Source organism: Protomyctophum bolini (genome assembly GCF_963924005.1).
Source record: "Protomyctophum bolini genome assembly, chromosome: 8".
Taxonomy (NCBI): domain Eukaryota; kingdom Metazoa; phylum Chordata; class Actinopteri; order Myctophiformes; family Myctophidae; genus Protomyctophum; species Protomyctophum bolini.
This window is the reverse complement of record NC_137869.1, coordinates 7534063-7545768: the sequence shown is the minus strand read 5'-3', so window position 1 is coordinate 7545768 and position 11706 is coordinate 7534063. Positions and strand designations below refer to the sequence as shown.

Here is an 11706-nt window from a genome sequence, read left to right as displayed (position 1 = left end):
CACTTAATGTTCTTCATAAATAGCCAAAAGTATTTAATGAAGCCGGAATGCGCTCATGGATAGGCAATTTTTTTTTAAACGATAAAATCAGGCTTAAGTAACTGAAACCAGGAGGAGACTGGAGCACTTTTATTTTGCCGCCATGCATATGACAATATTACAATATCCCAAATTCCCAGACAATATGTAGTCTCATACCAACATAATCCCAGATATAACAGAGCATTATGAAGAGAGAGAGCCCCATAGCATTATTATGTACAACGCAGGCCAATGGATGGAGTGGCATTATTACCCGCCTTACTTTCTGTCCACTAAACCCAACATGGTCTTTTTCCATTAAGTCACAACAACACAATGTACCAGGCCCAGATCACCATGATCCCCTCATGCATACGCTGCTCACAGCATGTGTCCTCGTGAAAAGGTCCAGTCTCGTCTCGAGACCCAGACGTTGTCTCAAAGGTCTCTCTCTTCTCGTCCGTACGGTCAATAAAAGTGCCGCAAAAAGCTAAAGATCCAACCAGTTTCCAGAGCCTTTCAAAAAGTGTGTGTGTGGGGGGGGGGGGGCGGGGGGCTGAACTTTCTTGTTGAGAAAGGCCTTACTTTGTGCTCCGTGAGGCGTAGCGCAAGTCTGTCAGTCTGGCGTGGTCAGTTAGTGTGATGGAGAGCATGTGTGTGCACGGCACGCGCACACACACACACAGACACACGGCCAGCCTACATCTCAGAGAGAAATTCCCAGCACTGAATGTCAGACACCTAACGATCCACATCGTCCACTCTCTCACTAACTCAGGCTGATGGACAGAGAGAGGACGAATTACTCTGGAAAAAAGCTCTGCTCGCCCTAAAACTGCAGATGCATTAGGGCTGTGTGAGAATGAGTGAGAGCGCGCGCGCGCACACGCACACACACACACACACAAAATGTGGTATTTTAAGAGATATATATTTTTGGCTCTCACCTTTTTATTGATAGAGGGATAGATGAAAGTAGCCTGACAGGAAATGGGGGAGAGAGAGAGATGGGGAGGTGACACGCAGTAAAGGCCGTCGGGATCGGGAGTCGAACCCGCGGCACACTGCCAGACAGACTGGATTACCAGCCAAGGTGGATCGGGGAGTCGAACCCGCGGACTGGATTACCAGCCAAGGTATTATGTGGTAGTAAGTGCGAGTTCCTGAGTGTGTACAAGACAACTGGAACAGGAAACCTTGCCGTTCACATAGTGGTCACCAAATGAACCAACATTTAGCTGGTATTACAGTTCAGGCCTTTAGCTAAATGGCTGGTGTTCATTTTCCATCAATGGCGTCAGCGACAAGCCAAGCCAGATCTCTTTACGGGTTCTCATACATTCCCACATGCTCCTCCAAGTTAAGTATCTGCTGGTGGGAAGTGAGTGTCTGAGATGTTCTGGGAAAAGAAGACTTGATGTCTACAAGGCTAGGCAGGCCTGGGCATTCCTGAGTGTGTGTGCAGAGGAGAGACGAGCTGTGTGTGTGTGTGTGTGTGTGTGTGCGTGTGCGTGTGTGCATGCATGTGTGTGTGTGCGCACATGGCGTGCGTGTAAACTCACATGCAACAGCATACCTATGCCCTGGTCAGCCTGTGAATATATGCCTATCCGATAGTGTGTGTTTATCCTGGCAGAGGAGGCGGAAGTCAATGAAGGGTGTGTGTGTGTGTGTGTGTGTGTGTGTGTGTGTGAGCGAGCGTGCGTTTGTGTTCTAAGGGCGACACCTAAGTATCAGTCTACCTAGCAGCCAAACACAAAGACAGGCAGATGCACACGCACATATAGCAGCACACACACACACACACACACACACACACGTGCACACGGAGATAGCAACCAGACAAAGCATTGTTGCGTTCACCTGTGGACTATTACACACTGGTCCCCTATCTGTACCACAGGAAGCCACTATCAAGGACAACAATAGGGAGCGTGTGAGCATGTGCGTGCATTTGTTTGGCGTACGTGAATACGTGTGTATCCGTGCATGACGGTGTGTTTTCATGTATGTGGGCGGGCATGACATGTGCACATGAGTGTGTGTGTGTGTGTGTGTGTGTGTGAGTGTGTGTGTGTGTGTGTATTAATGTGTGTATGTTTAGGTAATGCAAGGTTGCTATTTGATTATGTGAAGCCATAGCAACACTCATCAATTATCGTGTGTGTGTGTTTGTGTGTGTGTGTTGGTCTGTATGTGCACACGAGTGTGTGCACGCATGCATGCTTGCGTGTGTAAATATGTGTGTGCATGTAAATGTGTGTGTATAGGGTGAGAGTATCTCTGGAACAGGAGGTACAGTACAGTACAGTACATGGCAGAAGGAGTTGTGTTTGGACCAGAGAGGCACATCATTTGAAACACTGTGCTTTCACAACATCAGAGCTGTTTGGAAACGTGGCTAGACTCTACACTGCCCTACAAAGACAACACGCAGCGACCACATTCATGGCGACACCGACCTATTTATTTGTCCTCAGATATTACTATACAGTTAGTGCAATATAACTTATACACGGATAACCCACTTGGCTGGCCAGCTGAAATATAGTTTATATGTATAGTGTCATTATATACCGGTAGATATGTTCTAGTTACGTTCTTAGCTAAGCATGTTTCATGATAAATGCATTATATATATGTGATGTATTCCCATGCTTTTTTTGTTCTTGTCTAATGTAAGTCGCTCTGGATTAAGAGCGTCTGCTAAATGCCTAAATTGTAAACACTTTGGCATTTTATCAGTTTGATTCTTTGCCCATCTAGTTACTGCACTTTGGCATTTGTAGGGCACACACACACAAACACACACACACAGATTATGTGTGCGTGTACAATGCGTGAAAACGTTTGTGACTGAGAATGTTTGTCAGTTTTGTGTGTAGCTGTGTGTGAGACAGTGTCCTCATGCAGTCAGAGTGCCTCAGCGTATCCTGACAGCCCGTCTGGAGGAAGCATGCCTGCCTCGTGCTGCTTCCATAATGCACACTTCCAGCACTTAGCCTGCCGTCTGTAAATAAGGTCACCGTGGAGGAAGGTCTCCGTCGGTCACACTGCTCCGCTCTGTTATTAGGAGCCCTCAGTGGGTGGACAGCTAACAATTAGCAGATATGTGCAGGGCGCTATTGCCCTGGGGGGGGCAGGGGGGCGTGCCATTCATCACTCATTGAAAGTAAGCATTCATTAGTGTAGGGGTTCTCAACCTGTGGGTCGCGACCCCTCGGGGGGAGGGGGGGGGTCCCGAAATTATTTTGGGTGGGTCCACAGATGATTTTTTTTGGCAACTGAATGGCTGTAAAATGGAAATTGAGAGTTTACAACACATAGTGCATGCATAAACTTTCCTTAATGATTATATCTGGTTTCAGGATATATATACGGTATGTATTTTCTCGATATTATTAAGGTTATTGTAGCGGTCAATTGGGGGCAGGGCGTCACGAGACAGGGCCAAAGCCGGGGGTCCCCGGGCAAAAACGTTGAACCCCTGCATTAGTGCACTGAGTGACTACACAGGGTTATTCCAACTCTGAGGGGGTGCAAATGTAACCAAATGGACCCAGAAGGGTCCGTGTGGTACTGTAGTTACATGTCAGAGTTACAAATACCCTATTTTGGGGGGTGTCGTTATAGACAAAAAGCGTCAAAAATAACATTTACATTTTTTACAAAGTAGCAAAAGCAGATGTCCAACTTTACAGTATATGAGTTTAAGTGGTTTACACAGACTTTACTGTGTAATAAATATATACATACAGTATACTCAGTATACTTGATATATCATCAAGATAAACTGTAAGTAAGCAGCACTGTGATGTGCAAAGATGCATGTAGTTGAAGAACACAAGGCCATGATTCACCACAGCCTGTTCACTTCACACACACACACACACTCAAAAAACACCTTTACAACATGCTGGTTGTGAGTGGGAGACTGCTGGTCCCAAACCTGGAACAGATGCAATACAGCAGGCAGAGAGGTAGTAGAGCCAATGAGGTGAACGTGAAACCACTTCTCCTCCCCGTGTCATGTCCATAATGTCCTTGAGCAAGGCATACAACCCTGACTTGCTCCACTCGGTGGTGGCCAATAGTCACCGGCCAACCCTCACATCGCTAACCCATTTTGACCTGAGATCAGATTCTAAAAATGTCTTCTACATCCTGACAGTTTTCTGAAAAAAGCTGTTTCTATGTCAGTCGTTCTTAGATTTTTCAAACATAGCGGACCTACAAGCTCACGAGCTTGTAGATCTGCTATTTTTCAATAGCTAAAGCATAATATAACACCAAAAGGGGTTACCGCTGAAAATGGGCTAAATTGGCAATGTCATAATAGGTGGAAAATAATTAAATAATAGAATCTAAGATCTACAACTTACAAGCTCACAACGCGACACTGACATATGACTTAATAGAAAACGTATTAGATTAAAAGTGCTAAAATAACAACAACAGAAATGGAGCTTTAAGGCAGCGACATCTGTAGTTTAAAGATTCACCCCCCCCCCCCCCCCCCCCCCCCCCCCCCCCCCCCCCCCAACATTGACTATTCTGCTCAGTCAAACTCATGAATGGACGCGTTTAAAAAATAAACAGTGAAAGTATGCCGTTTGAAGCGAGGCAGTTTAAGTCTGACCCCAAACAGACAAACAGCACTAGAGAAAAGCCAACAGGTCCAGGCTTGCCTCTGGTTGGTAAGGCTCCAGACAGGAGTAACGGTCATCCTCGGGGATGTGTGTGTGTGTGTGTGTGTGTGTGTGTGTGTCACGGCTAAAAGCACAGGAATGCTCTGCTCTCCCAGGGTTTCTAGTTACCAGCAGCAGGCTCACACTGAGACCAGAGACCACAGCCGTGCAGATCGTCTGATTCACAGTAGCCTCAACACGCACGCGCACGCGCACACACACACACACAGTGTGTATGTGCTTCACAACGCGAGGGTTTTTCTTCTGGCTGTGACCGTCGTCGTCACATAACTGGCTTTCTTTTTAGAGTGTGCACGTGCTCGCATGCCATGCGCACACACACACACACACACACACACACACACACGCTCTTCCCTCGCCTCTGACCTCCCTGCCACTCTCCACGGCCTATTAATTATCCAATAAAACGGGAATGTATAACACACACACACACACACACACACACACACACACACACAAATTAACAAAGTGTATTTCATGTCAAAACAGTGCAAATGGAGGGTGATGTGATGTCTTCTTTAAGACAATCTGTCAACTAGTGTGATGGACATCCAGGTGATAATATATCTATGCTATTTTATTTTATGTTGTATATTATGTAATCTGCCTCGTAAGGATCTGGAGTGTCAGTTTGGTATTAACTTGATCATTGTTTGCAAACCGTCATGTCGGTTTATTGTAATTGTTTATGTAAACAAAACTGTAAAAAGTGTCCTGTAAGTCCATATGGGCTGGGCTTCTTCGGAAGCATGACACTTAAATAAAGAATCAATCATCAATCATCACATATCTGACAAACACAGCATCATAACAAGATAACTTATTATTGGACATTGTGTAAATGATATATATGATGTCTGATGGACATTGTGTCATGAGACAAAGATATCTGTATTTACTTTTTTATCAAAACACTTTTCATATGAGCCCTACTAATGGACATCGTTATGCACACACTGACCAGCCTTGCTTAGAAGGCTAAATGGATGTCAAGATGTTTGGAAGAAAAGGGAAACACTACTACCACCAAACTACCACCTGTCATACCTTCTTCATCAGAGAGAGAGAGAGAGAGAGAGAGAGACTGACCCCACCCACCCACCCACCCACACCAGGGACTGGTCACTGATGCCTTCTGGCAGAAGGTATCGAAGCATTGGGAGTAAAACAGGCAGATTCTCCAAGAGCTTTTCCCCCCCAAGTCCAATGTCCCCTAACCTTTATCCCTATATGCTGCTATAAGGACTGCTATCGTGCAATATCTGTCTCTCTAATGTTTTCTTTTTTTAATTTGTTTTAAAAGTGGATTTATATTTTAGTAATATAGTATTTTAGTTTTATTTTAACTAGCAGATTGGAAGCCAGTGAAACGACATTTCGTTCTCTTGTGCATTTTATGTATCTGCTGAATGACAATAAAGATATGCATCTAAAAAAAGATATAACGGATAAAGAGGTGACAGGCAGAAAGATTGTGTGTGTCTAGTGTGTGCTTGCAACATGGTTGTGTTAACAGGAACTTGTGTTGGCTACACACACACAGACAGACAGACAGACAGACAGACAGGTTTGTGTGTCAGCAACATAAACAAGAACACACGAGAAGGCGCAAATGAGAAGAAAACTATCATCTTACTATCACTATCAGTAGAGAAAAGAAACTCAAGCCAATTTCAAAGGAGACACAGTCATACAATCCATCCAGATACTGGACCATCTCACTGGTATAGAGTAGACACACTGGTCAACACTAACCATTCTGTCTTTTTCTTAAACACTGATGCCATCTAGTGGCCGTTTCTTGTTACTTCCTATGGCTGTGAGTACAAGTTGCTCAGAGAATCAGAGTATGTGTGTGTGCGTCTGTGAAAGAGTAGCAGGAGAAAAGCCTGAAAAACCTAATGCAGAGAATGTGTGTCAAATATGACGGGACTTCAGTCGTATGTACTTTCTGCGGAAATCACTCATCATGTCACTCATCAATCATTACCAATCACTCGCTTCATGCAACGTTATTTCCTTGGGGCGGTAGCACCCAAATTCTAGTACTTCTACTACCGTTTAGACACTCAACCTGGCCTTGCCCAGCTCGAGTGAGCGAGTGAACACACAAGAGAATGAGAGTGAGAGAGTGTAGGTGTGTGTGTGTGTGTGGCATGTAGGCAGTCACAGTAGTTCAAGAATGCTTGTACCTGGAAGGTAAATCCCTACAGAAACCAATATACAGTGGTGGAGTGTATGAACTCTGAATTCACTCTGCACTGCACAACATATTAACATCATCTGATAAACGCTATGGATACATATCTGTACTGTGTGGTGTATACAAATACAGTACATTGTATAATAATAGTACATTATGTACTGTATAAAGAAATTATCCTGTCAATAGTCAATGTTGGCAGGTGAGAGAGGAGAACATGATGCAATGCCACATTATCTCCAATCTGTGTGTGTGTGTGTGTGTGTGTGTGTGTGTGTGTGTGTGTGTGTGTGTGTGTGTGTGTGTGTGTGACTCACTGAGGTCCTCGGCCAGTTGGACCCTGCGTCCCGTGATGAGGTGTGACTTCTTCTCTAGATCTTCTCCAAAGTCTTCCAAAACCTCCTTCACGTTCTTCTCTAGACGACGCACTGCAAGAACACACACACACACTCAATATCCCCTTCAATCAATGCATTGGATTTTACGTCCCTGCCTCTCCCCACTTCCTCACTGTTGGAACAGTGAGGAGTGGGATAGGACGGTGCCGTAGCACTTGCCCTAGCCTCGACGTCCTTACAGGCGTATGCAAAGGCTCAACTTATGTAATTTAGATTACATACTGTAAGTAGCATTCGTGCATATGCATGGTTTCATTATATAGATATTCCACTGTTTGGTTCTTAGCTTACGTATGATTCTTGAGGACTATTTTAATAGTATTTTTATGTATGTATTACCATGTTTTTTGTTCTTGCTTACTGTAAATTAGCGTCTGCTAAATGCCTTAATTGTCTAACTGTAAATGGAGGCGATACGTCCTCGTAGCTGAGCAAGCAGGGGCAGCAGTGACACGACTACATTGGTTAAAAAGGGAGAAAGATGTGACATTGGTGGTCCTGGATCAGTCTTAGAGGACATCTGTTCTAGCGCCATACCTTCTGTGTTGGTGAGCTGCTGTCGAAGTGTGTTAGCCGTTATTAGCAGCATCCTCTGAATCCTCCAGAACAGGACCACATCATTACACTCCAACTGACACACACACACACACACACACACACACACACACAATGTTAACACATTGGATCCGTATGACGAGTATACCTGTCCTATAAATGAATGACGCTGGGTACAGATGACGAGCAGGCTCGTCTTCATTTGACGTCGCTATAACATTGCCTCGCTGTGGTTTATTTTTGGAAGCGCTGGCTGCCAGAGGCCTGAAGCCCATTCTGACCGGGAACCCATTCTGGTGTCAGCATCATGTTATGCTTTACCTATTGAAAAATAGCAGATCTACAAGCTCATAGCGCGCCACCGAGTGGCGCGCTACGAGCTTGTAGGTCTGCTATTTTTGAAAGAATCGAAGAACGACTGACATTTTTAGAATCTGATCTCAGGTCAGAATGGGTTCATCAGACCAGTGTGTGTCCGGTGGAAACCTCGTATGAATCTGATCTCAGGTCAGAATGGGTTAAGGCCCAGCCTCACCTCCGAGTCCACAAAGTGCCTCTGGTAGTAGTAGAAGCCTCTCTTGCAGAGGTTACAGTGGGTCAGGGCCTTCTGGAGGAAGTGACGACGGTACATCTGGTGCCACGTGTCCTTGATCTGAACGCACGGGAAGTCAAAAAGACATTTTATTACGGACAGATAATAAAAGGATAATCAATTATGAATTGGCTTTGGAGTCACACGTGATTGATGTATTGCAGGCTTCAGATAAGATAAACCTCAATGATTCCCGAGAGGGAAATTCCAGTGAGTCTTATAGGGCCGTCATGATTATGAATTTTTACTCGACAATTAATTGTCACTCAAATAATTACGATCAACGAATCCATTGTGTCGTTGAACATTTCTGTTTTAGACTTTGCACAGTGCAGATATGACAGATTGTACACACAATGTACAATGACATATTTAATCAATTAATACTTTCAAAACAAACGAATAGTGGAAATGGCCAATCTACAAGCTCAAAAATGCGACACATTTTGAGCTCGTAGACCTGACATTTCCACAATTTTTGGAAAATATGACAATGTTTGAACATGGGAAATGAACATGACGATGACGCAAGATAATTGCGATTATGTTAATGATTAGGCGATGTGTGTAATGACTGTGACAAGTGAGTCTGACCAGGACAGGGTCCACGTCCACGCCACGTCCCTCCAGGTTCTTGCGGACGGTGGTGACCTCATCGTTGGCCAGGTAGGCCGTGTGGTCCTCGTTGAGCTTCAGCAGACGCTCCAGCTCATTTTTGGTTTCGTTGCGGACGTGCTGTAAGAAAAGGTTCAGGGAGAGGACAGTGAGGAAGGGTCTTCAGGGAGAGGACAGTGAGGAAGGGTCTTCAGGGAGAGGACAGTGAGGAAGGGTCTTCAGGGAGAGGACAGTGAGGAAGGGTCTTCAGGGAGAGGACAGTGAGGAAGGGTCTTCAGGGAGAGGACAGTGAGGAAGGGTCTTCAGGGAGAGGACAGTGAGGAAGGGTCTTCAGGGAGAGGACAGTGAGGAAGGGTCTTCAGGGAGAGGACAGTGAGGAAGGGTCTTCAGGGAGAGGTTCAGGGAGAGGACAGTGAGGAAGGGTCTTCAGGGAGAGGACAGTGAGGAAGGGTCTTCAGGGAGAGGACAGTGAGGAAGGGTCTTCAGGGAGAGGACAGTGAGGAAGGGTCTTCAGGGAGAGGACAGTGAGGAAGGGTCTTCAGGGAGAGGACAGTGAGGAAGGGTCTTCAGGGAGAGGACAGTGAGGAAGGGTCTTCAGGGAGAGGACAGTGAGGAAGGGTCTTCAGGGAGAGGACAGTGAGGAAGGGTCTTCAGGGAGAGGACAGTGAGGAAGGGTCTTCAGGGCAACGGCGTCAGCTCCTGGTAGCTTAAGCACCCACTGGCAAAATAATAAGCCAATAAGCACCCACTGAAATGATGGAAGAAGATCCCCTCCCCCTGGTCATTTTGTCACGTAGTCACACACCTTTACGGGGGGTGGGGGGGCGCTTGGGCCACTGAGGTGGTGGGCGAACAGGTATTCATTCAAATGCTAATAAGGTGGCTATTGTTCTGCTGCCAGGTAGAGAGTATAAATGTCGCATACAGTACAGTACAGGCTTTACTTCCACCCACCCACTGACGTTATAAGGGTGAGAAAAGGTTCAGGGAGAGGCCAGTGAGAAAAACGGTCTTCAGGGTGAGAAACCGTAACTGAGGTTCAGGGAGAGGCCAGTGAGAAAGGGTCTTCAGGGGTGAGAAACCTGAGAAATGACTTGTTTTCTATCAATTACACACCCCACGAAGCCTTGAATTATTCATGGGGATTGTTTTGTTTTTGTCGCATTCCTAAACCGATAATTTGATGACAGGATCATGGCTCAGTAGGAGACTCAGTAGGAGACTCTTGGAGTATCGTGGAGTCTCTGCTGGTGATCAGATTATTGGCTCAGGAATGTAATAACAAAAACAAAATCCATGACATGGAGGGGGGGGGGGGGTTTATAATAAGAACATATAGGCCCGAAAGGGCCTTTCTGTGTGGAGTTTGCATGTTCTCCCCGTGTCTCCTATTCCTCCTCACAAAAACATGCCGTAATCCTGGTCTCTAAACTACCTCCCCCTGGCTAGACGGGGCGCCTGATGGAGGGGAAAGGAACTGATCGGAATATGTCCGGCCGGGGAAACTCCCCCCCCGTCAGGTGAAAAGAAGCAGCTTGGACTCAGTCAGTCCGCTGCCCCCCCAGGTTGGCAGAGGAAGTGTAGCGCACAGGATTACATTAGATAATTGACACTGACAAATGGGTTACAAAAATTGTGGGATAAAACATTAAAAAAAAAATATATATATATAGGCCTATACAGTACATACGGTATGCTTATATGTATACGCCAGTGTAATAACTCAGGGTACTTAGGGTTAGCTCAGAACGTATCGCATGTGATATTACAGGCGAGCTATTTTTTTGAAAAATCCAGTGAAAATAACCAATGAATGTACGAGCTGAGAACGCATTGAGTTACAGTGGCAAATGTTTGTGGAGTCCATTAGCCTTGAGCTCCTCTGACCTGTTCAGATGTTCTGTTTGTCCAGCCCATCCACCTCTGCTTCCAGTCTGGACCCACCATGTCACCGATCACTGACTCCGCTAGGAGGGGAGGGAAGGAGGGACAGAGGGGGAGATGAGAAAAGCCCAGGCACCATTCTGACTCATGTATATTCAGTGTATATTCTGTAGTAGGCATGTAACGATATATCGTATATATCGATATTAATCCCGACAATATGAATCGATTTATTGAAATAAAAAAATCGATTTTCCAAAAAAAAGGGGGGCTAGTGAATTATGGTGTGTGATGTGAAATGTGAGCTTTAGTCATATTCCATCATATTCAAGTGCTTTTGAAGAGAAATGATAGTCACTTTCAGTAGTAGAGCACTGTAGAGGGGAGCTGTGTGTGTCTGTGACTGTGCCCAGGTGATGATGGTCGTTGATGCTCATCAAGGAAGGCAATTATGTTTCTGCATTGTCAAAAGTAATGCTACTTCTTTTGCAATGTAGTTAAATAAAAAAAACTCAGGGGGTAAGATCAATTATATAAAACGGTAATTTTTCTTTCAAATATATATATGTATGTAGTGTATCGTTACATGCCTATTCTGTAGTACAACAGAGTTGCGTGACAAAAAGAGCAGCTCTACAAGCTGACAACTGGAAGAGGGAAAGAAGTCATTCCACCTACTGTGGTTTTCTGACTCTGAAAGAGGCAGCCATCACTTTGACCTTCACTTTG

The 11706-nt window shown here is 45.2% G+C and overlaps 1 protein-coding gene across 4 annotated transcripts in view; it reads right to left on the bottom strand.

The window, feature by feature from the left end:
- Positions 1 to 11706, bottom strand: part of opa1 (OPA1 mitochondrial dynamin like GTPase) — a 61320-nt gene that overhangs the window by 19772 nt on the left and 29842 nt on the right. For all 4 annotated transcript variants that reach the window (XM_080770946.1, XM_080770948.1, XM_080770947.1 and 1 more), the window contains 5 exons: positions 10981 to 11060; positions 9073 to 9213; positions 8422 to 8538; positions 7869 to 7962; positions 7251 to 7361 (listed from right to left, as the gene is read on the bottom strand). In XM_080770946.1, the coding sequence (XP_080627072.1) occupies positions 7251 to 7361; positions 7869 to 7962; positions 8422 to 8538; positions 9073 to 9213; positions 10981 to 11060 (543 nt within the window). The remainder of the gene's footprint in view (positions 1 to 7250; positions 7362 to 7868; positions 7963 to 8421; positions 8539 to 9072; positions 9214 to 10980; positions 11061 to 11706) is intronic.